At 45.9% G+C, this 24707-nt stretch overlaps 1 protein-coding gene across 2 annotated transcripts in view; it reads right to left on the reverse strand.

Moving 5' to 3' along the window:
* TNIP2 (TNFAIP3 interacting protein 2) overlaps nt 1-24707 on the reverse strand; it is a 51444-nt gene that overhangs the window by 9554 nt on the left and 17183 nt on the right. The window contains exons 2-6 of one of the 2 annotated variants that reach the window (XM_047718669.1): nt 6524-6811; nt 4907-4996; nt 4222-4488; nt 3984-4103; nt 1916-2657 (exon numbers count right to left, since the gene is read on the reverse strand). In XM_047718669.1, coding sequence (XP_047574625.1) covers nt 2394-2657; nt 3984-4103; nt 4222-4488; nt 4907-4996; nt 6524-6811 — 1029 coding nt within the window. In that variant the 3' untranslated portion in view covers nt 1916-2393. Of the gene's footprint in view, nt 1-1915; nt 2658-3983; nt 4104-4221; nt 4489-4906; nt 4997-6523; nt 6812-24707 lie in introns of those variants that run through there. The other variant, XM_047718670.1, reaches the window with a different exon arrangement.

The raw sequence follows: 24707 nt of genomic DNA on the forward strand, positions 1-24707 counted from the left end.
ATAAATAAATAAATCTTTAAAAAATAAATAAAGGCCTGGAAAGAGGACTGTTTAAACAGTCGGTAATCCTTTTCTACCCACTCCCATCTTCATACCTTTCTGTTTTTTTGTTTTTACCCAGAATCACTTCCCTTCAGCTGGAATCATTTCTATAGTACAGATTTCTTGTAGTAGAGTGTTGGATATAAGTTTAATTGCCTTGTATTTGTCTGAAAATACCTTCATCCTGCCTTTAATTTTCCTACATCTAGTATTTTTTTAAGATTTTTTTTTTAAAAGATTTTTATTTATTTATTTGACAGAAATCACAAGTAGGCAGAGAGGCAGGCAGAGAGAGAGGAAGGAAAGCAGGCTTCCCGCTGAGCATAGAGCCCAATGTGGGGCTCAATCCTAGGACTCTGGGATCATGACCTGAGCTGAAGGCAGAGGCTTTAACCCACTGAGCCACCCAGGTAACCCAAGATTTTATTTTTAAGTTTAAACACAACCCCAAGTTCAAGAGTTGTATGCGGGCGCGTGGGTGGCTCAGTGGGTTAAGCCGCTGCCTTTGGCTCAGGTCGTGATCTCGGGGTCCTGGGATCGAGCCCCGCATTGGGCCCTCTGCTCAGCGGGGAGCCTGCTTCCTCCTCTCTCTCTCTCTGCCTGCCTTTCCATCTACTTGTGATCTCTGTCAAATAAATAAATAAAATCTTTAAAAAAATAAATAAAGAGTTGTATGCTCTAGCGACTGAGCCAGGCGCCCATCTAGTATTTTCTCTTGCATATTGCACTTGTGGTCGTACAGTGCAAGGTCAGAGGTTCTGCCTGCCTCTAAAGAAAGTTGGTTTTTAGTCCAGTAGGCACATGATTTGTTGATTACCTGGGAGTCGTATGCCTTCCTAGAGCAAGGGCTATTTCCATTTTGTCCTGGGATGTCAACTTTATTCCTGAGGCATGGCCCTTCTGGGGTTTCAAAGGAAAACCCAAAGTGTTTACCAAGCCCTTCTAACCTCGAGGGACCCAGATTTAAAGCTGTCACCCTGTAATATTAAGCCACTGGGATGTCTGTTTAGCTGTTTTCCATCTGCTGTTCTCACCCCAGAATCCTTGGGGTCTTACTCGAAGCACACACAATTTGGGGTCAGCCAAGGATTTGAGGGGTCCCCCTTTTGTGGCTCCCTTCTCTCTGGGATGTCCCCATCCTCTCTTTCCAGTGTTCAGATGTCCACAGACTCTTCCAGCTCCGACAAGCTTTTCTGCTATAGCCTACCCACCCCATGCCACAGACGCCGGATCCCCTCTAGCTGGGCTCCAGCAGACGGGTGCACAGGGAGTCCCAGAGGAGGTGACATCTGAACTCTGACATGAGAACTTATTAAGCACACGGAAGGGTGAGTTCCAGGAAGAAGTACAGACTGTGCAATTAAAAACACGGGTTCAAATCCCAGCTTTGTCACTCAGCCACTGTGTGACCTTGGGCAAGTGAATTAATCCCTCTGTGCCTCATTTTCCTTGTCTGTGTTGACATCCTGGAATTGCTACAAGGGTTAAATGAATGAACCCTGGCAAACAAACGCTTATTAGCACAGCACGTCGGTCTCCCCTCCCGCCTTCTCATTTCTGTCCCTGCTCCACTGACAGGTCCTACACCGCCATACCTTCCCTTTGCTGTTGCACCTGCTTCCTCTCCTTATTTCCAGCCCTTGACTTCACACCCTGGGGTGGGGCTGAACTAGCCCAGAGGCAAAGCTGGGCTGGCCCCAGGTCCCAAGGGCCCTGACAGGCATGCCTGCCTGGATTCCGGCCAGTCCATCTTGGTCCCTTGGCAGGTGGCAAACACGAGAGTGTTTCTCCTCACCAGCTGGTCTGAGGTCCCACCTGGCTGGGAATACTGCCATCCCCGCGCCCCAGCCCCCAGGATGCACTCGCAGAGCAGTCACCTGAGCAAGTACGTTTATTATGAAAGTAAGTGCATATGAAATGTCCCCTGACTTGCAGATCCGTGGCAAAGGCGACTGCAGTACAACTGAGCAGATGCATGGCTCTGCGGTGGCAGACACCGGCCCCCAGGTGCAAGGTCTGCCGCAATGCTCGCTTCTGCAAACCTCCTGGTCCTTATTCAACACAACAAGGCAGGCTGCCTTTCACCCTGGGGCCCACACGTGTGATCCCCGTAGGCAGCCCGCTCTTGCCAGCAGCTGCAGTGCCCCGGGTGTGGGTGGGCGGCGCGGGCTGGTGGCACTGGCTGGCTCCCTGCTCCTGGCCTCAATCTGGCAGCTGGGGGGCCACTCTCCCTCCCATGAGATATCCCCAGTCTGTTCCATCACCCAGGGAGGACCAAGATGGATCAGAAGCCCCCTCAGCCCATTCTGGGCCCCAGATCTCGAGGGCTCTCCCCCGTCCCGGCATGGGGCTCACTGGCAGCACTCGGCCACGTGCCTGAAGAGCTCCTCGCCTTGCTCGTCACCAAAGCTCCGCAGGCAGTGAGGGCACTGAAGATCCCCCTGTCCTCTCCGGGCTGCCCCTGGGCACCGGCCTTCACCAGGGGAGTCTAGCCCCTGAGATCCAGTCCCAGCCCTCCGTCCACTGGGCGCCACAAGCTCCAGAGCATTGGCCTCTAAGTACTTGGAGGTTCTGTTTCCCATGTGAGTCCGGCAGGAGCCTGGCTCTCGACGCTCCTGGAAAAGAGGCAAGGGTCCATGTACATAAGTTGCCCTAGAGTCCCCCAAATCACGTGCTGGGCTCTCGCACTTGAGGTGTTTCTTCTATCCCTGCAAGGGACTTGCACCCCTCCCCACTTCCTGAAGTGGCCCAGAGCCCACACGCCCACACCCCGGCGTGTGCTCCCAGGGATGGGACCTGGAGCTGGTTCTGGTCACTCCTCTTAACCCTGAGTCGCTGAACGGCTACTGACCTTTCCACACCATTAATGATCTTTCCACCCAAGAGCACGTGCTTCCTCAAGAAAACCCGCAGGCCAAGGCAGATGGTGGGAAGAAACGCCCAGCCGAGCCAGACAATACCCCATTCCTACCCAGCGCACATGGCAGGATTCTCAACCACAGCCTGTAGTCCCAGCGCCCGAGAAGCAGGAACCCCCGCAGGACACCGAGGAGGCTGCAGGGGCTCCTGCAGACTCAGGGACACAGCTCGGCCTCGGTCCCCACCCACTTTACCCACAAGTCGGAACAGCTGCCTCTGTCAAGGCCCACTGCTCTGGACTGCATCCACGAGTGTGAGAAAGGGGGTCCCCATGACTCCCATACCCCGCCCACAGTGGGGAACACACGAGCCATCAACGTACCCCAGCGGCCACGCCACAGGCCAGAAGGGGCAGCTCCAAGGTCCGCCCAGTACGTTGAGCCCCAGAGGGGCTACTACTGCCCAGTCTGTGTCCAGATGGAAGTTCTCTGAGGGGCCCAGGGTTCACTCCGGGGCCAGAGGTGTTGTGGGTACTCGCTGAGGGGCTAAAGAAACTAAGCTTTCCTAGGGCGTCTGCAGGGCAGCGAGCAGGCCAGGGCAGAGATGGGAAGAGGCAGGTGGGTGCCGGGGGTCCCGCAGTGAGAGACTTCGTCAATTCTGAGGCCTCCCAGGCCTCCCTGGGTGGGGTGGTGGGCCCAGTGGCCCACAAGGCCCATCTCTCTGCACAGAGGCCATGAGTTGGGGGACACCAGTGGGCACCTGGGGGCTCAGTACCCAGGTCTGCAGAATGGGGTAACCAAGGTCCCCATCTCACAGCAAGGAGGGGATGTATATGAAGGAAGGCCTGGTAGGGAGCTCGGAGCCCAGGACATCCCCCACAGCCAGCCACCTCCGCTGTCACACCACAACGACAGAGGGCTTCTGCCATTGTGCCCCAGGCACCAGGCAAGGCAGCTCTGACCCCAGTGGGGCAAAAGGGGCTTGAACTATGACAAACGTCTTGGACCGATGCTCGAAATTCATGAGAAGGAAAACAAGAGAAACGCCAAGCCTAAACGAGGAGAAAAGCACTCGGGCCCTACCTGTGTCCAGGATGCCTGCTGCCGCAAGGAGGCCACCTCCTCCTCAAGCTCCTGAATCCTGCCCTGGGCCCGCTCTCGGTCTGCGCGTTCTGAGGTGAAATCATCCTTGTAAGCGAGGATCTGAAAGGAGGCGAGACACTGGGCTGTCCTGGTGCCGAGGCGCGTCCACTTGGGAAGGAGAAGGTTCCCGTGGACGGACCACCCCCACCACTGGGCCCCAGGCACCCCGATTGGACACCTGCTGCTCCAGCATCTGCACCCGTTCCAGCGCTGCGTCATGTGCCCCCCGCACGGCCACCAGCTCCCGCCTCATGTCCGCGCAGGCACGGATCTTCTCCTCCAGCTGCCTGTTGAGCCTAGAAATCTCCTTCCTCATCAGCTCGGGGCAAGAGGGCCTGGCTGGCTCGGGGGGCGCCCGCAGCCCCTGCATCTGTGCATGGAGCCCCCGCACATACTCGTCCCTGCTGGCGTCATAGCGCTGCCACTTGGCATTGAGGTCTTCCACCTGAGGGGACATGGCCGAAGCCGGGAAGCGCTCTGTGAGCAATAATGAGCTGCTGAGTTCTTCCCCGTAAATGCACATTGCCTCGCTTGCTCTGTCCCAAGGGGACACCGAGACCACCAGACATGCAAGGTGCAGAGAGGACATCCATGAGCCACCGTCTTCCACAGAAATGGACTGGGTGCCATTCTCCTGCCTTAAAAGCCATGCTTGACAGAAACTCCTGCACCTCCTTTCTCGACCCATGAGTTAACCCGGGGGACAGCAGAACACAGGCTGGGTCTCTGCACTCTTAGGCAAAATGTGTAGGTCTCGGACTGTGTGTATCAGCCCAAGTGGCCCAAGGGAGACACGAGCCCTGAGCACCACAGAGAGGGTAGGACCCTCTCCTACAGTTGAATGAAAGGGGACAGATACTCACATGAGTCACCTTCTGTCGTAATAGTCGATTTTCTTCCCGTAACTTCTCAATAACGGCCTGGACAGAGGTGGCCGTGTCTGTACACTCTGGCTGCAGAAGGAAGGGACAGGGAAGATGCCGTGTTGCTGAACATGACACACGCAGCAAGAAGGGAGGATGCTAGACCTGCAGACTGAGGCCCCAGATGGTCGCCACATCTGGCAACACGTCCCCTGGCAGCTGTGCATTCAGGAGAGAAGCAAAGCAGAGAGTCGAAAGGTTGGGGGGCGGGTTGCAATTTGCTCTGGCCCCGCCCAGGCCCGCCACGGAGAGCAGTTTCCACGCCCCTGCCGTGGACTCGCACACAGTTGCACGGTCTCCCACAGCCTCAGATCCTCCATCATCACAGGTGTCAGGAGGGTAGGCAGCTTAGCCCCGTGGTGCAGCAGGGAAGGCTCTGGCCCTGGGCTGCCTGGCACAGGCCTGACCAGGAAGCCAGCTCCCCTCCTCCAAGCCCATGACAGCATCATGTCTGCGGAGTCACAGTCGGCCCCGGTGGTTCCATATGCAGCAATCTGACCCACACCATGTTCACACCTAAAAGCCACATCCCAAACCAACCCTAACAGTGGTGAGCACACCTAAGCGGAAAGTCTCATGAGAAGTCCCATCTGAATCCGAGAAATTCAGAGCATTTAACAGAATGGGGGGCTGTATGTTGGTGACTCGTTTCTGAGAATTCCCCTTGAATGATAAAGGAAGTGTGTGTCCTCACCGAGCAGGCCCCGGGAAGCCCCAGGTGACTCAGCTGCGTCCCAGGCTGAAAAAGATGCTGGGGCCTCACCGACCCCACAGCAGCCCCAGGCCACCCCTCCTGCGTAGCTACTTCCAAGTTCCCACAAGGAAATGACACAGTGACTCAAAGTCAGATGAGCGTGCCCACTCATCCTCTGGCTTCTGAAATACACAGATGTTCTTTCTGAGGTTCTCTTTTCATGGAATCCCGCCCCCCACCAATGGGAACCGGTGGTTCTCAGATCAAGCTTCTTCCCACACGGGCTCTCAGTGAAGATGCTGCAAAGGACCTGTCCCCCTGGAACATCGCAGAGTGTGTTTCCAACACGAATGTGGTGGCAGCTCCAGAGAGCCACCTGGGGAGGACCCTGCTCCATGAGGACCCTGCCCCGCACGCCTCCGGCCAGCTATGCAGGAGGCCCCAGGCATGGCCGGCACCCAATGCCCTTGTGGCAGGCTGGGGCATGGACTGGGCAGTTTGCCATCTGCCCAATGTGCAAGGGCTCGAGCTTGCTCAGAGCAGGCCTGCAGCCCCAGCTCTGCCCTCTGCTCCTCAGCTGAATGAGGCTGAAGAGGCCAAAGTGCTCAGGGCCATCCCGGGAGGCAGGTGCTGGTAAAACAGGCTACCCTCACTTCCTATCACATTTTGCATGTTCCCTCCTTCTAGAAGAAACCTCTGGGTGGCTGGGCTTTGCCACAACAGCTGGGTCTCAGGCTGAGAAGAGCAGTGGGCTCTGGGTGCCCCAATCCCCCTGACAGCTGCAGGATGGTACAGCCCTGACACAGTGTCTCCCACCCCAGTGAGGCCTTCTCCGTCCTCTGCACACACAGGCGTGGGCTTACCTCGGGGCTCTTGTCCCCCACGTCCCCCTGAGCACGCTGTCGTTCATCCAGACACTTAGCCAGATGCTGGCACATGTGGGCGGTGGCGGCCAGAGTCCTCCGCAGCTGATGGGTCTCCTCAGCCAAGGAGCGGCACAGGATGTCGCTGGCAGCCCGGGCACGTTCCTTCTCTGCCACGCTCCTCCGCAGCTGGGCCACCTCCTTCTCCCGCTCATGCTCTGGCTGGCTCATCAGCTGCTGCGCTGCCTTCTCTTTCTCTTCTAGTTGCTCTGAAAGTCTCTCAATTTCCTAAGTGGAAGATTTCAAAGCACAGTTTATTTGAGTGAAAGAAGCAAGGCCAGGAACAGATGTTCATAAAGCAAGAGAAGCAGCAGCACGGATCCGCCATCGCTGACTGACCGGGTCGCTCAGAGGTCAGCTTCGGAACTATAATGAACTGGGCTTCTCAGCTTCTGATGTTCTTTCTGAAAGTTCATCTAAAATTCAGCTTTCACGAGCAAGTTCACAATTTTAGACAGTACATCACCAAATTACTAAATGTGGTAGCTACAAAGGCTTCTTCGTGGAAAGGCTAGAAACTGCAGTGGCCAGCCCCCAAAGTACGCTCGTGTCCTAACCCCCAGTGCTTGGAATAGGACTTTATTGAGAAGCAGGGTCCTTGCAGATGTAACCAGTTAAGAGGAAGCCATTCTGTGTTAGAACAGGCCCTGATCCGGTGACTGCTGTGCTCAGGAGAAGGAAGTACGGACACAGACACAAGCCTGAGTAAGGATGGGGCTGAGGGCAAAGAGATGCAGCACGGGCCGCGAAAGCCCCCAGAAGCTGTAAGAGGTGGAGGGAGACCCTCCCCCAGAGCCTCAGAGGGAGCGTGGCCCCGCCGACACTTTCAGCTCAGGCTCTGGCCTCTAGAAGTGCAGAAGATGACAGATGACACCGTTTCCATTCTAGCCCCGTTTATACCTGTTACAGCAGGTATAGGAAACGAATATACCCAACCCCAATCGCTTCATTTAAAAAGAAGAAGAAGTCCTTAAAATTACAGTCTGTTTGATGTCTGGCCTTAATTTTGTGCTTTTCCGTTTCAAAGAAGCCTGCAGCGCCTGCAGTGAGAGCAGGTGGGCAGAGTGAGCGAGTGGGGCCTGCAGGTGCAAAACCAGCGAGGCTGGGCTTTGGCAGGAGGGCGTGCAGGGATGGGAGCTGGCCTCCCTGCCAAGTCCCAGGCAGCTTGTGCCCCCCGACCCCACCCACAGCTGTGAGGAGGGACAGACTCCAGGACCCCCAGCAGAAGGCGATGCCAGGCCTTGTTACTTAAGGACCCCTATTTTGCTTTAAGCAAAAACAGTGCACGTGGTTGTCACAAATTCAAACATACAGAAGGAAATTCTATGAAAATCCCTCTGTTCCCACTGACCCTTTCACCTCAAGCACCACTTTCCAGAGGTATTTCCTCTTCACCATTTGGGCACATATCTTTCCAGAATGTGTCTAAGCATCTACAGCAGCAGTCTTCACGCACAGATGGGGCCAACAACAGCATGCCCTTCACCTTGCTCCTACTACCTCGTTCCACAGCAGCACAGACATGCCTCGTTCCTTCCAACCGCAGCCTGGAACCCCAGAGAAGATTCCAGGTTTGTGGAGTACACCTCCAGCTGAGGGAGTGCACGTACCCCCACAGAGACATGCCCAGAAGTCACACAGCTGGACCATTTCAGGACTGGTGGGGGCGCCTGGGCGGTTCAGTCAGATAAATGTCTGCCTTTGGCTCAGGTCGTGATCCTAGTGTCCTGGTAACAAGTCCCACATTGAGCTCCCTGCTCAGTGGAGAGCCTTCTTCTCCCTCTGCGTGCTGTGACCCCTGCTTGTGTGTGTGTGTTTGCCCTCTCTCTCTCTCTCTCAAATAAAGTCTTAAAAAAAAAAAAAGAAAGAAAGAAAGAACCTAGCTCATGTGGAGGTTTGCTAGAAAACGTTACCCTACGGAGCTGGGAATATGAAAGTGTAAAGAATTCAGTAGTCTGTGGATCAGCCTTAAAAATAAGAGGCATAGCCCCCTGGTCCTCTTCTCTCTGTTAGTGTGCTCAGGCTGCCCTAATAACAGAAGATTACTCTCACAGTTCTGGAAGCCAGAAGTCCAAACCCAGGCATCAGTAGGGCCATGCTTCTTCCACAGCAAAAAGGAAGAATCTTTGTCTCTTCCAGTTTCTAGTGGTTGCCAGTAATCCTGCGCTTGTACACACCACTCCAATCTCTGCTTCTGTCTTCACATGGCCTTCTGATAAGGACACCAATCATCAATTCAACCCTAATCCATATGACATCATTCTAATTCATCACATCTTGCAAAGACTCAATTTCCAAAAAAGGTCCCATTCACAGGTTCCAGACGGAAATGAATTGGAGGTGAAGGGCACACTGTTCAACCCAGTACAGTCCCCCTTCTCTCTCCTTCCTGAGCATCGTAGCCCAGTGCAGGGCTGCATGGGACCAGCCCTTATGGGACTGCAAGAGAATGAGAACAAACAGGAATTTTAAGGCCAATTAACTGAGCCTTTACACAAGAGCCAAACACTTCAGAGGGACTCTGGGATGCAGCGATAAGAGAGCAGCCTGCTCCCTGCCCTCCAGAAGAGCGCAGTGGAGAGCAAGGCGAACAGACAAGGACAAAACCTAACACAGCTTCAAGGATTCCGGGAAGCTGGTGGAGCAGAAAGCACCAGGAATCTATCTCCCCACCTGAAAAACAGCTGCAATGGCAAAATCCATCTAATGGCATTATTTTGGAAAGCTGGGATCTACTGAAGCATTCCAACTTCCAGGGGAGGACTTGGCCATTCAACTGAAGTTAATTTCAACCACACCCAGACACCTGCATGTGTCTCTGCAGCAACCAGCACACATCTTGCAGAAGCCAGGGCGGGCAAAAAAGACCCTGTCCTCCAAACACTAGAAATCTGTGCTCTCATCATTGAGTGCTGCTTCCTGTCACAAGGGTGACACAGAGAAGAGAGCCACTTTGCTCCCCCATGGTTGCAAAGACCCTCTCCTCTAGCTGAAGTGACTTGGACATTTAAAGGGAGGGAGCCATTTTCCCTCCTTACATTTTTCTCTTTTCCCCCCTTTGGGAACCAGACAGTAAAGACAAGGATATCAGGCCTGGTTACTTACATATATACATATGTACATAAAAATACACACAAAAAATAAAGACAAGGACATTCAGAAGCAACTACATATAAAGAGAAATTTAGAAAGTGCCCACATTTGACCAGAAAAAGGTGCAGGCTCAGAAGAGACCTGAGCAAACCCTGAGTTACCCCTCAGGCTGATCCCTGGCACAGAGACGGCCTACAACAATCAAAGGAAAAAACATAAAATCTTGAAGGGGAAGAATCTGATTTCCAGAAATAAAACACTATTAGATCGGGACACCTGGGTGGCTCAATTGGTTAAGCCGCTGCCTTCGGCTCAGGTCATGATCCCAGCGTCCTGGGATCGAGTCCCACATCGGGCTCCTTCTTCTATGGGGAGCCTGCTTCTCCCTCTGCCTCTGCCTGCCACTCTGTCTGCCTGTGCTCGCTCTCTCTCTCTCTCTCTGACAAATAAATAAAATCTTTAAAAAAAAACAAAACAAAACACTATTAGATCAAAATGTCCAGTTCTTAACAAAAAAACACAAGGCAAAGACACAGGAAAATATGGCCTATTCAAAGGAAAAAAATTAAATCAACAGAATTATCCCTTTAAAAGACCTGATGGCAGATCTTCTATACAAAGACTTTTTAAGACCACCATCTTAAAAAATACACAGAAAATGAAAAGATGTGGAAAATGTCAACAAAGCGTAATATGAACAAAATGCAAATATGAATAAAGAGTCTCTAAAAACCTAAAAAGAAACCAAAAAATTCTGAGGCTAAAAAGTACAATGACTGAGATGAAAAATCCACTAGAGATTCAAAGGAAGATTTTAACTGGCAGAAGTATCAGCAAAGTTAAAGCTAGAACAAGGAAAATCATCAAGGCTAAGGAACAGGAAAAAAAAGACTGAAGCGAACAGAGCCCTTAGGGCCTGTGGGACACCATCAAGCGGACCAGCATACACACACTGTGGATGTCTCAGAAGGAGTGAAAGAAAGGGGTAGAAAGAACATTTGAAGAAAAAACTTCCCAAAGTTGATGAAAGACATGAATATAAACATCCAAGCAGCTCAACAAACTCGAAATAAGATGAACACAAAAAGACCAACACCAGAACACATTATAATCGGTCTTCTGAAAGCCAAAGATAAAGAATCTTGAAGGCAGCCAAGAGAGAAGCTACTCATCACATCCAAGGGATCCTCAATGAGATAATCATGAGATTACTCATCTGTCACTTCAAAAGCTAGAAAGCAGCGAGCCCATATATTCAAATGCTAAAAGAAAAAACTGTAAACCAAGAATCCTATATCCATCAAAATTGCACTTCCAGAGTGAGGGAGAAACTACAACATTCCCAGATTAACAAAGCTGAGGGTGTTTGTCCCCACAAGACCCACCTGGCAAAAAATGCTCAAGGGGGTTCTTTAGGGTGAAATTAAAGGACACCAGACAGTAACTCAAACCTGTATGAAGAAATAAAGATGTAAACGCATGGGCAACTACGAGAGCTAGTACTATTGTAACAAGAGTTTATAATTCCATTTTTCCCTTCTACACGATTTAAGAGACTAAGATACTTTTTAAAAGTTACTAATCTAAAAGTTAGTATTATTGTAATTTTGGTTTATAACCTCGTATTTCTTCATGTAATTTAAGAGACTAATGTATTTAAAAGATTAGTTTATGTGTTTACTAATTAAGTTTATGTATTTACTAATGTATTTAAAAGATTAGTTTATGGGTCTCCTGGGTGGCTCAACAAGTTGGGGATCTGACTCTTCGTCTTGGTTCAGGTCTTGATCTTGGGGTTGTGAGTTCAAGTCCTGCACTGAGCTCCAAACTGGGTGCGGGGCCTACTTAAATAAATAACTAATTCTAAAATTAAAAGATTGGTTTATGTTTGGGGGCACAGGATGTATAAAGATGTAATTTTGTGACATCGACAACTGAAAGGGATGAGGACAGAATTGTAAAGGAGCAGAGTTTTTTGTTATTTAAGCTAACCTGATAAGCAACTTAGAATAGTGTAACTTTAGGATGTTAAACGTAATTCCCGTTGTAAACACATACACACACTCACACACAAAAGCTGTAGAACATTGCTCACTTTGGCAGCACATATACTTAAAAAGCTGTGGAATATACACAAAGAAATGAGAAAGTTAATACTTCACTACAAATATGTGAATAAACACAAAGACAGTAAAGCAGAAAATGAGGAACAAAAAGGCTATAAGACACCTAATTCATCCTTATCAGTAATTACCCTAAGTATTAATGGAATTAATATTAATTGGCAGAATGGATAAAATAAAAGATCCAACTATAGGTTTTCTACAAGAGACTCACCTGAGATACAAAGACACAAACAGACTGAAAGTAAAAAGGATGGAAAAACATATTCCAAGTAGTGACCAAAGGAGAGTAGGGGTACCTCTAATATGAGACAAAATACTTCAAAGCAAAAAAGGGTACAGAAGACAAAGAACATTATACATTAAAAAAAGGTTTAATACAATAAGAAGGTTTGTTTTTTTTTTAAAGATTTTATTTATTTGACAGACAGAGATCGCAAGTAGGCAGAGAGGCAGGCAGAGAGAGAGGGAAGCAGGCTCCCCACAGAGCAGAGAGCCCGATGCGGGGCTCAATCCCAGGACCCTGAGATCATGACCTGAGCTGAAAGCAGAAGCTTTAACCCACTGAGCCACCCAGGCGCCCCAATAAGAAGGTTTAATACAGTAAAAAAGGGTTTAATACAGTAAGAAGAAGATTAAACAATTATAAGCATATTTGTGCACATATTAACAGACTGGCAAAATATATGAAACAAAAACTGACAACTGAAGAGAGAAATAGTTCTACACTAACGGTTAGAGACATTGATACTCCACTCGACAGTGATTAAAGAACCAGACTTAAGTAAGAAAACAGGACTTACAGTAAACCAATTAGATCTAACAGATGTACAAAACACCCACCAGCAATGGCCACATACAAGATCTTCTCAAGTACATTTGGGATATTTTCCAGAACAGACTGTATGTTAGACCACATTATTAAGTCTCAGGTTTTGTTTTTTATTTTAAGATTTTATTTATTTGAGAGAGAGAGATAGCAAGAGAGAGCACAAGCAGAGGGAGAAACAGGCTTCCTGCTGAGCAAGGAGCCTGATGAAGACAAACACTTAACCGACTGAGCCACCCAGGCAGCTCAAATCTCAGTAGATTTAAAAATACAGATTATAGATTTAAAAATACAGATTATTGGACGCCTGGGTGGCTCAGTGGGTTAAAGCCTCTGCCTTCGGCTCAGGTCTGATCTCAGGGTCCTGGGATTGAGCCCCGCATCGGGCTCTCTGCTCGGTGGGGAGTCTGCTTCCTCCTCTCTCTCTGCCTGCTTCTGCCTACTTGTGATCTCTATCTGTCAAATAAATAAATAAAATCTTTAAAAAATAATAATAATAAAATAAAATACAGATTATCTTCAAAGTGACTTCTCCAACCATAACAGGATGAAATTAAAAATCAACAACAGGGGGCGCCGGGGTGGCTCAGTCAGTTAAGCGTCTGCCTTCAGCTCATGATTCAGGGTCCTGGGATGGAGCCCCATGTCAGGCTCCCAGATCAGCTGGGAGTCTGCTTCTCCCTCTCCCCCTGCCTGTGCTGTGTGTCCCTCTCTCAAGTGAATAAATAAAGATATAATTTTTATCTTTAAAAAAAGATAAAAATTTTTAAAAAGATAAAAAATAAAGATGAAAATTTTTATCTTTAAAAAAAGATTTTATTCATTTGACAGAGAGAGACACAGCGAGAGAGGGAACACAGGCAGAGGGAGAGGGAGCAGGGAGCCTGATGCAGGGCTTAATCCCAGGACCCCAGGTTAATGACCCAAGCCAGAGGCAGATGCTTAAAACTGAGTCACCCAGGTACCCGTGAATAAATAAAATCTTAACAACAGAAGTAAATCTGGAAAATACGCAAAACTGTGGAAATTAATCAACACAATTTTAAATCAATTGATCAAAGAAGAACTCACAAGAAAATTAAGCAACACTTAGAGAAAATTTAAAAACTTATGGGACCCAGTGAAAACAATGTTAAGGGGAAAATCTATAGCTATACACATTTGCCTTTATAATTAAAGATCTCCAGTCAGCAACCTAACTTTATAGCTTAAGAAACTAAAAAAACAAGAACAGGGGCGCCTGGGTGGCTCAGTGGGTTAAGCCTCTGCCTTCAGCTCAGGTCATGATCTCAGGGTCCTAGGATCGAGTCCCACATTGGGCTCTCTGCTCAGCGGGGAGCCTGCTTCCCCCTCTCTCTCTGCCTGCCTCTCTGCCTACTTGCGATCTCTGTCTGTCAAATAAATAAATAAAATCTTTAAAAAAATAAATAAATAAAAATAAATTAAAAAACAAGAACAGGGGCGCCTGGGTGGCTCAGTGGGTTAAGCCGCTGCCTTCGGCTCAGGTCATGATCCCAGGTCCTGGGTTCGAGCCCCACATCGGGCTTTCTGCTCAGCAGGGAGCCTGCTTCCTCCTCTCTCTCTGCCTGCCTCTCTGCCTACTTGTGATTTCTCTCTGTCAAATAAATAAATAAAATCTTAAAAAAAAAAAAAAAAAAAAAAAAAAAAAAAAAAAAAACAAGAACAGACTAAAACCAAAGCTAGCAGAAGGGCAGAAATCATAGAAGATTAGAGCAAAGTGAAATAGGGGGGGAAAAAAAGAAAAATCAAAACCAATAGTTGATTTTTCTAGAAGATGAACAAAACTGACAAACCTTTAGCTAGACAGACTAAAGAAAAAAGACAAATTACTAAAATCAGAAATGAAAGTGGGGACATTACTACCAATTCTACAGAAATAAAAAGAATTATAATACTATGAACAATTGTACACCAGCAAATTGGTAACTGAAATGAAATGAGCAAATTCCAAGAAACACAAAACCTACTAAAACTAAATCACAGAGAAATAGAAAAACTGAATACACTTCTACCTAGTAAGGAGACTGAATCAGTAATCAAAACTCTTCCAACAAAGAAAAGCCCTGGAACTGATAGCTTCACAGGTGAACTCTAGGAAACATTTGAAGAATATTAATCCTTCATAAGCTTTTCAAACAAAACAAACAAAAAAGAGGAGGGAACACCTCTCAACTCATCCTGTGAGGTCAGCATTACCCTGACACCAAAGCCAGACAAAGACCTAATGAAAAAAGAAAATTACAGACTAACATCCACAATGAACACAGATGCAAAAGTCCTCAATAAAACACTAGCAAACCGAATTAGGCAGCATATTAAAAGCATTATACACCACAACCAAGTGGAATTTTTTTACTGGAATGTAAAGCTATTATAAACATAAAAAAATTGATCAATGAATGTTAACATATTGTGGTGATTATTATATTTCTTAATATATACAAGCATCAAATCATTATGTGGCATACCTGAAACTAATACAATGATATGTTAACTATATCTGAATTAAAAAAAAAAAAAGCAGTTGACACTGTAATACCAGTGTTCTGGTTCGGAAACTCAAGTTGGCTTACCTATATATGTACTGAGTTCAGTATTTCCCCACTACGCATCCCTCCATCCCTTTCAAAACTTGCTTCAAGAAGTGATCATCTAAGCATCAGTGTAATTAATCCAGAGAATGAACCAAAGACTCTCTATAGTTAACTACAGAGGGAAGGTCACACAGAAAAATGAAAAATGGTAGGAAGGGCAGAGTCCCAGCTGGGGACCAAAGTAACCTGCAAGATTAACCACAAACGGAAGGGACCATCAGTGGGGACTATCACCAAGAACACGGAGTCTCCACCCTTAGAGAGACAGCACAACAAACAGTTCCACCTAGAAGCAGCATTTGAAAAGTGCCTGGTGTATATAGGAAGTTTCTTTACTGATCTCAGAACATGCACTGGAGAGCAGGGATTCTTAGCAGCCTTGTCCAAAAAGAAAAGAGCTAGTGGGCACCATTTCTCTTCCCCTCCCTGCCACCCCAGATACCCAGACATCTGTGAGAACCAGCATGAACACTCACTACCCAGCTTGCCAGCACCACACCCCTTCCCCTGCCCCACATTCTCCTGTGGATCCACCCCATCCAACCTGCCCTACTGAGCAGGAGTCCCTCCAAGGTGCTAACGTCTCATTCAGCAAGCAGCCCTGACAGTGGCCAACACCAAAGTGACTCCTACTTTGAAGTCACTTTGTGAAGGGAGAAGGGAAGACAACCACAGACACCAGTTCCACTGCAGCCCCAATGGTAGGCTGGGCGCAGACTGATGGCTGCCCCATCCATGAACAAAAACCTCCCACACAGCAATGTGAAGAAAGAGTTCTGTAGTTCAGGGAGACTGCACCCCTAACAAACAGATGGGGCAGGATCTGGTCTGACTGCAGCTGGCGCCCACCCATAAAAGCCTCGCAGGGGACAACAGGGAAAGCACCCTGCAATTCAGTGCAACCACAGTTCTAGCAAACAGGCTGAGGGCAGGCATCTGGTCTGAACCAAGTAGAAGCCGAAGGCAGCCCCAGACTGGCCCCTTAACACAGAGACTAAACCCCACCCACACAGGCAAAGGGGACCACTGCAGCCAACTAGAAGGCAAGCACAGCTCAGGCACAAGAGCGGGGTACACACAACACTAACAGAAGGCAGCCCTGAAGCGCCAGGTGCTGGTGAACAGGGGACCAGGCAGGGCACTAGAGGACCTCCTCCTAAAGCCACTACTTTCAAGATCAGGAGACAAAACTGAACTTCCTAACACAGAAACAAACTTAGAGATTCAGACAAAATGAGGAGACAGAGGAGTACACCCCAAATGAAAGAACAGGACAAAATCACAGCAAGAGACCTAAGTGACATGGGGATAAGTGACACACCTGATTGGGAATTCAAAATAATGGTCATAAAGATACTCACTAGGCTGAGAAAAGAGTGGAGGACCAGTGAGACCTTTAACAAGGAGACAGAGAATATTAAAAAAAAAAAAAATCAGAGATAACCCAATCACTGAAAAAATATATATACTAAAGGGAATCTACAGCAAATTAGAGGAGGCAGAAGAATGGATCGCTGAGCTGGAAGTCAGAGTAATGGAATGCAACCAAGCCAAAGAGCAAAAAAGAAAACAGAAAAAATGAGAATAGATTAAGGGAACTCAACAACATCAAGTATAATAACATTTGCATTATAAGGATCCCAGAAAGAGAAGAGAGGGAAAAGGGGGCTGAGAATTTGACAACTTAATAGCTAAAAACTTCCTGAACCTGGGGAAGGAAAAGAAATCTAGATTCAGGATCCACAGAGAGCCCCCGACAAAATCAACCCAAGGAGGTCTACACAAAGACAGCAAAAAGTAGTGACAGAATTTTAAAAGCAGGAAGAGAAAAGACAACAGTTACATACAAGGGAAACCCCCAAAGCCTGTCAGCTGATTTTTCAGCAGAAACTTTCCAGGCAGACAGGAGTGGCATGACCTATTCAAAGTGCTGAAAGGAAAAAACCTACAGCCAAGAATACTCTACCCAGCAAGGTTATCATTCAGAACAGGAGAGACAGAGTTTCCCAGACAAACAAAACCTAAAGGAACTCATCATCACTAAGCCAGCTTCACAAAAACGTTAAAGGGAATTCTGTGAATAAAAAGTAAAGGCCAGGGGCGCCTGGGTGGCTCAGTGGGTTAAGCCGCTGCATTCGGCTCAGGTCATGATCTCAGGGTCCTGGGATCGAGCCCCGCATCGGGCTCTCTGCTCAGCAGGGAGCCTGCTTCCTCCTCTCTCTCTGCCTGCCTCTCTGCCTGCTTGTGATCTCTCTCTGTCAAATAAATAAATAAAATCTTAAAAAAAAAAAAAAAAAGTAAAGGCCATAATCAGGAGTAAGCAAATTAGGAAAGAAAAAATTTTCACAGGTACATACAAACATAAAGTAATAAGCAGATTAATCATCTGTAAAACCAGTACAGAGGAAAAAGTACAGAAGCAGCAAAATCAATGATATCTATAAAAAAAATCAGTCAAGGGATTCACAAAATAAAAAGAATATATATTATGATATATACATAAAACACGGGGCTGGGAGGAGTAAAAACTTAGTGCTTTCAAATGGATTCAAACTTAAGCAACCATCAGCCTACTACAGACTGTTACATGCATAACATATTATATATAAACCTAATGGTAACCACAAATCAAAAACCTATAACAAATAAGCAAAAAATAAAGAGAAAGGAATCCAAGCTTATCACTAAAGAAAGCCATCAAATGATAAGGAGGCAAAAAAAAAAAAAAAAAAAAAAAAGGAGGCACCTGAGTGGCTCAGTGGGTTAAGCCTCTGCCTTCGGCTCAAGTCATGATCTCAGGGTGCTGGGATCATGCCCCGCATCGGGCTCTCTGCTCAGCGGGGAGCCTGCTTCCTCCTCTCTCTCTCTCTGCCTGCCTCTCTGCCTACTTGTGATCTCTGTGAAATAAATAAATAAAATCTTTAAAAAAAAAAAAAAGAACTACAAAAACAACCATAAATCAAGTAACAAAGCAGCAATAAGCATATGTCTATCAACAATTACGTTGTAAATTTACTAAATGGTCCAATCAAAAAACATAGTGTGACTGAATGGATACAAAAAAGCAAGACACATCGATATGCTCCCTATAAGAGACCCATTTGAGACATAAAAAAAAAGACACAGATTAAAAGTGAAAGGATGGAAAAGTGAAGGGATCATGCAAACAGAAGCGAAAAGAAAGCTGGGGTACCAATACTTGTATCAGACAAACAGACATTAAAACAAAGACAATAACAAGAGACAAAGAAGAGTACCTGGAAGGCTCAGTTGGTCAAGCATCTACATTCAGCTCAGGCCAAAATCTCAGGGTCCTGGGGTCAAGCCCTGCATCAGGCTCCTTGCTCAGTGGGGAGTCTGCTTCTCCCTCTGCCTCTGCCCGCCACTCGTGCTTGCCCACACTCGCGCTCTCTCAAATAAAATCTTTTTAAAAATTTTTAAAAAATGAGAGAAAGACACTACATAATCACAAAGGGAACACTCCAACAAGATATAACAATTGTAAATATTTATAATATTTACAATATACCCAACATAGGAGCATCAAATATATAAAGCAACTATTTATAGACATAAGAGAAGACATTGATACTAATACTAGCAAGGGACTCTAACAACCAATTGATTATCCAGACAGAAAAACAACAAGGAAATAGTGCCCCCCCTTTTTTAAACATTTTATTTATTTGAGAGAGAGTGCACAAGTGGGGGAAGGGAGGTCAGAGATAGAGGGAGAAGCAGACCCTCCACTAAACAGGGAGTCTGACTCTGAGCTTGATCCCAGGACCCTGAGATCATGATCTGAGCCAAAGGCAGGACCCTTAACCAACTGAGCCACCCAGCTGCCCCGAAACAGTGGCTTTGAATGACACACTGGACCAGATGGAACTAACAGTATATTCTGAACATAATATCCAAAAACAGCAGAATACACATTCTTTTTTTTTTCAAGTAGGCTCCGCAACCAACATGGCCTGGAACTCACCATCCTGAGATTAAGAGTCGCATGTTCTACTGATGACATGTTATACTGAGACAGTCAAGCACCCCTACACATTCTTAGAACATTCTCCACAGTGGACCACATTAGACTACAAAAGAAGTCTTAAATTCAAAAAGATCAAAGTCATATCACGCATCTTTTCTGACCACAACAGTATGAAACTAGAAATCAATCACACGAAAAAAAAATCTTGAAAGAACACAAATATACAGAGGCTAAATAACATACCACTAAACAATGAATGAATCCATCAAGAAATTGAAGATGGAACAAAAAAATACAGGGAGACAAATGAAAATGAAAACACAACAGTCCAAAATCTTTGGGATGCAGCAAAAGCTGTTCTAACAGAGAAGATTACAGCAACCTAGGTCTACCTCAACAAGCAGGAGGAAAAAAAAAACTTCAAACAACCTTTCAGAAATGATAAATTTAGAGCAGAAATAAATGAGAGACTAAAAAACAATAAAACAGGTCAATGAAACCAGGATCTGATTCTTTGAAAAGGTAAACAATATTGATAAATCTTTAGCTAGACTCCTCGAAAAGAGACAGAGAAAAAGAGAACTCAAATAAATAAAATAAGAAGTGAAAGGGGAAAAAAAGACACCACAGAAATACAAAGGATAACAGAATATTATCAAAAATTGTATACCAACAAACTGGACAACCTTGAAGAAATGGATCCATTCCTAGGAACATATAACTTCTCAAAGCTAAATCAAGAAGAAATACTAGGGTGCCTGGGTGGCTCAGTTGGTTAACCGTCTGCCTTCGGCTCAGGTCATGATCCCAAGGTCCTGGTACTGAGTCCTGCACTGGGCTTCCTTTTCAGTGGGGAGCCTGCTTCTCCTTCACCCTGCCACTCCCCTTCTTGTGCTCCCTCTCTCTGGGTCAAATAAAGTCTTAAAAAAAAAAAAAAGATTCTCTCTCCCTCTGCCCCTCCTCTCCCACTCTTAAAAAAAAATTAAAAATTAAAAAAAAATAAAGACAAGTTAGTACCTATCCTTCTGAAACTATTCCAAAAAAATAGAAGAGGAAGGAAAGCTTCCAAATTCATTCTATGAGGCCAGCATTCTCCAGATAACCAAAACCAGATAAAGACTTAGAAAGAAAGAAAGAAATCAATCAATCAATCACACGAAAGAAAGATATTCACTAGGCTGAGACAAGAAAGAAAGAAAGAAAAAAAGAAAGAAAGAAAGAAAGGAAGGAAGGAAGGAAGGAAGGAGGAAACTCCAGGATCTCTGGTGAACATACATGCAAAACTCTTCAACAAAATATTAGCAAACTGAATCCAACAATACATTTTTTTAAAAAATCTTTTACCATGATCAAATGGGATTTACTCTAGGGATCCAAAGGTGGTTTAATATTCAAAAATCAATATGATACATCACATTAATAAGAGAATGGGTAGAATCCATATGACCATATCAATAGATGCAGAAAAAGCATCTGACAAAGTACATCACCCATTCAACAGGGGCACCTGGCCTCAGTCAGTTAAGCATCTGCCTTGGGCTCAGGTTATGATCTCAAGGTCCTGGGATCAAGCCCCGTATCGGGCTCCTTGCTCAGCAGGCATCTCCCTCTCCCTGCATGTGCTCTCTTGCTCTCTTTCTCTCACTGTCAAACAAAATCTAAAACAAACAAACAAAAAACCTGCTCAACAAAGTAGATTTAAAGAGAACATACCTCAACATAGTAAAGGCCATATATGAAAAACCCACAGCTAACATCATATTAAATGGTGATAAACTGAGATTTTCCTCTAAGATCAGTAACAAGACAAAGATGTCCACTCTTATCACTTTTACTCTTCATAGTACTAGAAGTCCTAGCAACAGTGATCAGGCAAGAGAAAAAAAAAAAAAAGGTATCCAAATTGCTAAGGAAGAAAAAAAGTGATCATTTATGTGCAAATTGTGATTCCACAATTTGAAGAGAAAGAACTGGACCTTGATCATCTTGGCATTCCCCTAGCCTCGTGCTTAAAAGAATGTGCAGTTAACACCTTTATTAAGGTAGTAAAGGTCACAATCTGCCCCCAATTTAACTTTATAGCCACTTCCTATGTTATTCTCTACACTCTTCACTCTAATTATACTGGATTAACACTGCTCCAGAGCCTGGCACAACACTGACACTGCACACATGCTTGTGAAATGAATATACGATACTCAATATTGGGAGAAATGGAAAAACATAACCCACAGTGCCTGTGCATACACACTCCATTCCTACACAGAAGATGCTCAATAAACAAACACTTAAGTGGCAATGGTAGATGATACTTCCATCTGAGTACCAAGTAAATGCAAAAGATTATGCTATGTTCTTTATATATGTTAAATCACGATCCTTACAACATAAAAACTCATAATTACTATACATCTACTTTGTATATTTTATACAAAGGCTACAATCCCTATTTTCTCAACTAGCATATCAGCATCCTTTTTTTTTTTTTTTAAAGACTTTATTTGAGAGAGAGAGCATGAGTGGGGTGTGGGGTGGGGAGGTAGTGGCAGAGGAAGCGGGAGAAGCAGAGTCCCTGGTGAGGAGGGAGCCCCATGTGGGTTGTGATCCCAGGACACCAAGATCATGACCTGAGCCAAAGGCAGATGCTTAACCGGCTGAGCCAGCCAGGCACCCATTATATAAACTTCATAAAAATAGGAATCTGCCTTTCTTGATTCTTTCTGCATTTCCAGGGTCTATCACAACATCTAGCATACACTAGGCATGCGACAAATAACTAATGATTAAATGAATAAATACATAAATAGTCCTATAAGGTAGGTCTTATTTTAGTTTTACTGATAAGAAAACTAGAACATTAAATGATTTGCCCAAAGTAACATAGCTAAAAGCATCAGAACCAGATTTAAAGTATACTGTTTTTCAATGTTTAATGTAAAACTTGCTTCCCCTTGATGCCCAATAATGAACAAGTATTATAGCCCAGAGTACTTCTACTCTTGTGAGCTTCCCACCAGGAAACTTTAGAGTTTCATCTCTTAAAGACAATGAAAAGTTGAGGCTCCTGGGTGGCTCAGTCATTAAGCATCTGCCTTGGGCTCAAGTCAGGATCCTAGGGTCCTAGGATCAAGCCCCGTGTCAGGCTCTCTATTCCGCAGGAAGCCTGCTTCTTCCTCTCCCACTCCCCCTGCTTGTGTTCCCTCTCTTGCTGTGTCTCTGTCAAATAAATAAATAAAATCTTTAAAAAAAATGAAAAGGTGATGCTCATGACAAAGGTTATCCCTGGCTTTTTAAAAGAATAAGAGGTGCAGCATATTTATCTTCTGGACAGCAGTGTAGAAGGATCAGAGGCATATCTAGACAAACTGGACAATTACTGAGCAGCATCTTAGTTATGTACTGATAAGTCCTGAATTATTTGTTTTCACTTTAGTTCTACTTTCTACATGTTACAAATTGGTCATGTTCTTGACATACTATCATTTATTCTCATTTATACTACCTAAAGGCAATTAGAAAATTGTTGATAAATATCTAACAATAACGGCATGAGAATTAAGCCTTTCGGGTGACAAGGAGCACAACATATGTGCTCGATGTTTATTTTCTATCTATGAGTCACCATCAACACCTTGGACTGAACAAAATGTTATTAAACTTTTCCAATCAGACAATTTTTCACTAGATTTGTTAAACACAGATTTAGGTAATACACTATCCTGCTGCAGTTAAGTTCACAAACATATTTCTTGGAAGAAAAGAGAAGAGAAAAGAAAAAAGGAAAAAGAAAGAGAAAGGAAAGAAGAAGGAGAAAGAAAAGAAAGCTGATCAGTGGGGGCGCCTGGGTGGCTCAGTGGGGTAAGCCTCTGCCTTCTACTCAGGTCATGATCTCAGGGTTCTGGGATCGAGTCCCGTATCGGGCTCTCTGCTCAGCGGGGAGTCTGCTTCTTCCTCTCTCTCTCTCTCTCTGCTTGCCTCTCTGCCTACTTGTGATCTCTCTCTGTCAAATAAATAAAATTTAAAAAAAAAAAAAAAAGAGAGCTGATCAGTGTAATACACCACACTAACAGGATGAAGGGAGAAAACCACATAACCATATCAACGGAGGCAAAAGCTATCTCCACATAATAAAAGCCATATTTGGGGCAGCTGGGTGACTCAGTTAGTTAAGCTTTTGCTTTTAGCTCAGGTGATGATCACAGGGTTCCTGGACCAAGCCCTATGTCAGGCTCCCTGCTCAGTAAGGAGTCTGCTTCTCTCTCTCCCTCTGCCTCTCCCCCCTGGCTCATGCTGTCTCCCTCACCCCATCCCTGTCAAATAAATAAATGAAATCTTTTTAAAAAATAAATAAAATAAAAACCATATTTGGAAAACCCACAGCAAACATCATATGCAATGGTAAAAGGCTGAAAGCTTTGCCTCTAAGATCAGGAAAAGTCAACAGGACCCACTTTCAACACTTCTATTCAAAATAGGACTAGACATTCTAGGCAGAACAAGTAGGGGGAAAAAAAGAAAAGAAAGAAAAAGATCCAAACAGGAAGTAAAATGGTATTTCGCAAATGACATAACCTTGTATGTAGAAAACTCTAGGGGCACCTGGGTGGCTCAGTCCATTAAGTGCCTGCCTTCAGCTCAGGTCATGATTCCAGGGTCCTGGAATCAAGCCCCATCCCTGCTCAGCAGGGCGCCTGCTTCTCTCTCTTCCTCTGCCTGCTGCTCCCCCTGCTTGTGAGCATGCACTCTCTCTCTCCATCAAATTAAAATAATAATAAAAGGAAGAAGCAAGATGGCAGAGGAGTAGCAGACTGAAATGATATTAGGTCCCAGGAGTTCAGCAAGATAGTTATCAAACCATTCTGAACACCTACAAACTCAATAGGAGATAGGAGAGAAGAGCAGCAATTCTAGGAACAGAAAATCGACCACCTTCTGGAAGGTAGGACTTGCAGAGAAGTAAATCTGAAGCGATGGGAAGACAGACCACAGGCGGAGGGGCCAGCTCCCAGCAAGCAGTGGAGCAGCGGAGCACAAAATCAGAACTTTTAGAAGTCAGCTCCACTGAGGGACATCACTCCAGAGGCTAAGCAGGGCTGGAGGCCTCATGGGGACAATGTGGTCTCAGTACCTTCAGGGTCACAGAAAGACCAGTGGTGTCTGATTGTGGCAAAGCTCCCAGGTATCATATTGGGGAAGCCAGCTACAGAGACAGAGCTGAGGAGTGAGCTTTCAGATCGGGTTACCTTAAACTGTGATCCAAGGCACAGTTGGTCCACTGCTCTTTGAGCAGGGACCCAACAAGCAGCAGATCCAGAGAGACCCCCTCCTTCCTCCTCCAGGAGGAACAGCGCAGGAACGCGTGGCAGGAAACTGCTGGGTTTGGAAACTCCCAACGGGGGCATGTGCCAGAGACAGAAATGCTCAGTCACAGGCCGGGTGAGCTCAGAGTGCAGTGGGAGACCAGGGAGATGGGGGT

The sequence above is a fragment of the Lutra lutra genome, chromosome 2, assembly GCF_902655055.1.
Source record: "Lutra lutra chromosome 2, mLutLut1.2, whole genome shotgun sequence".
Lineage (NCBI taxonomy): Eukaryota > Metazoa > Chordata > Mammalia > Carnivora > Mustelidae > Lutra > Lutra lutra.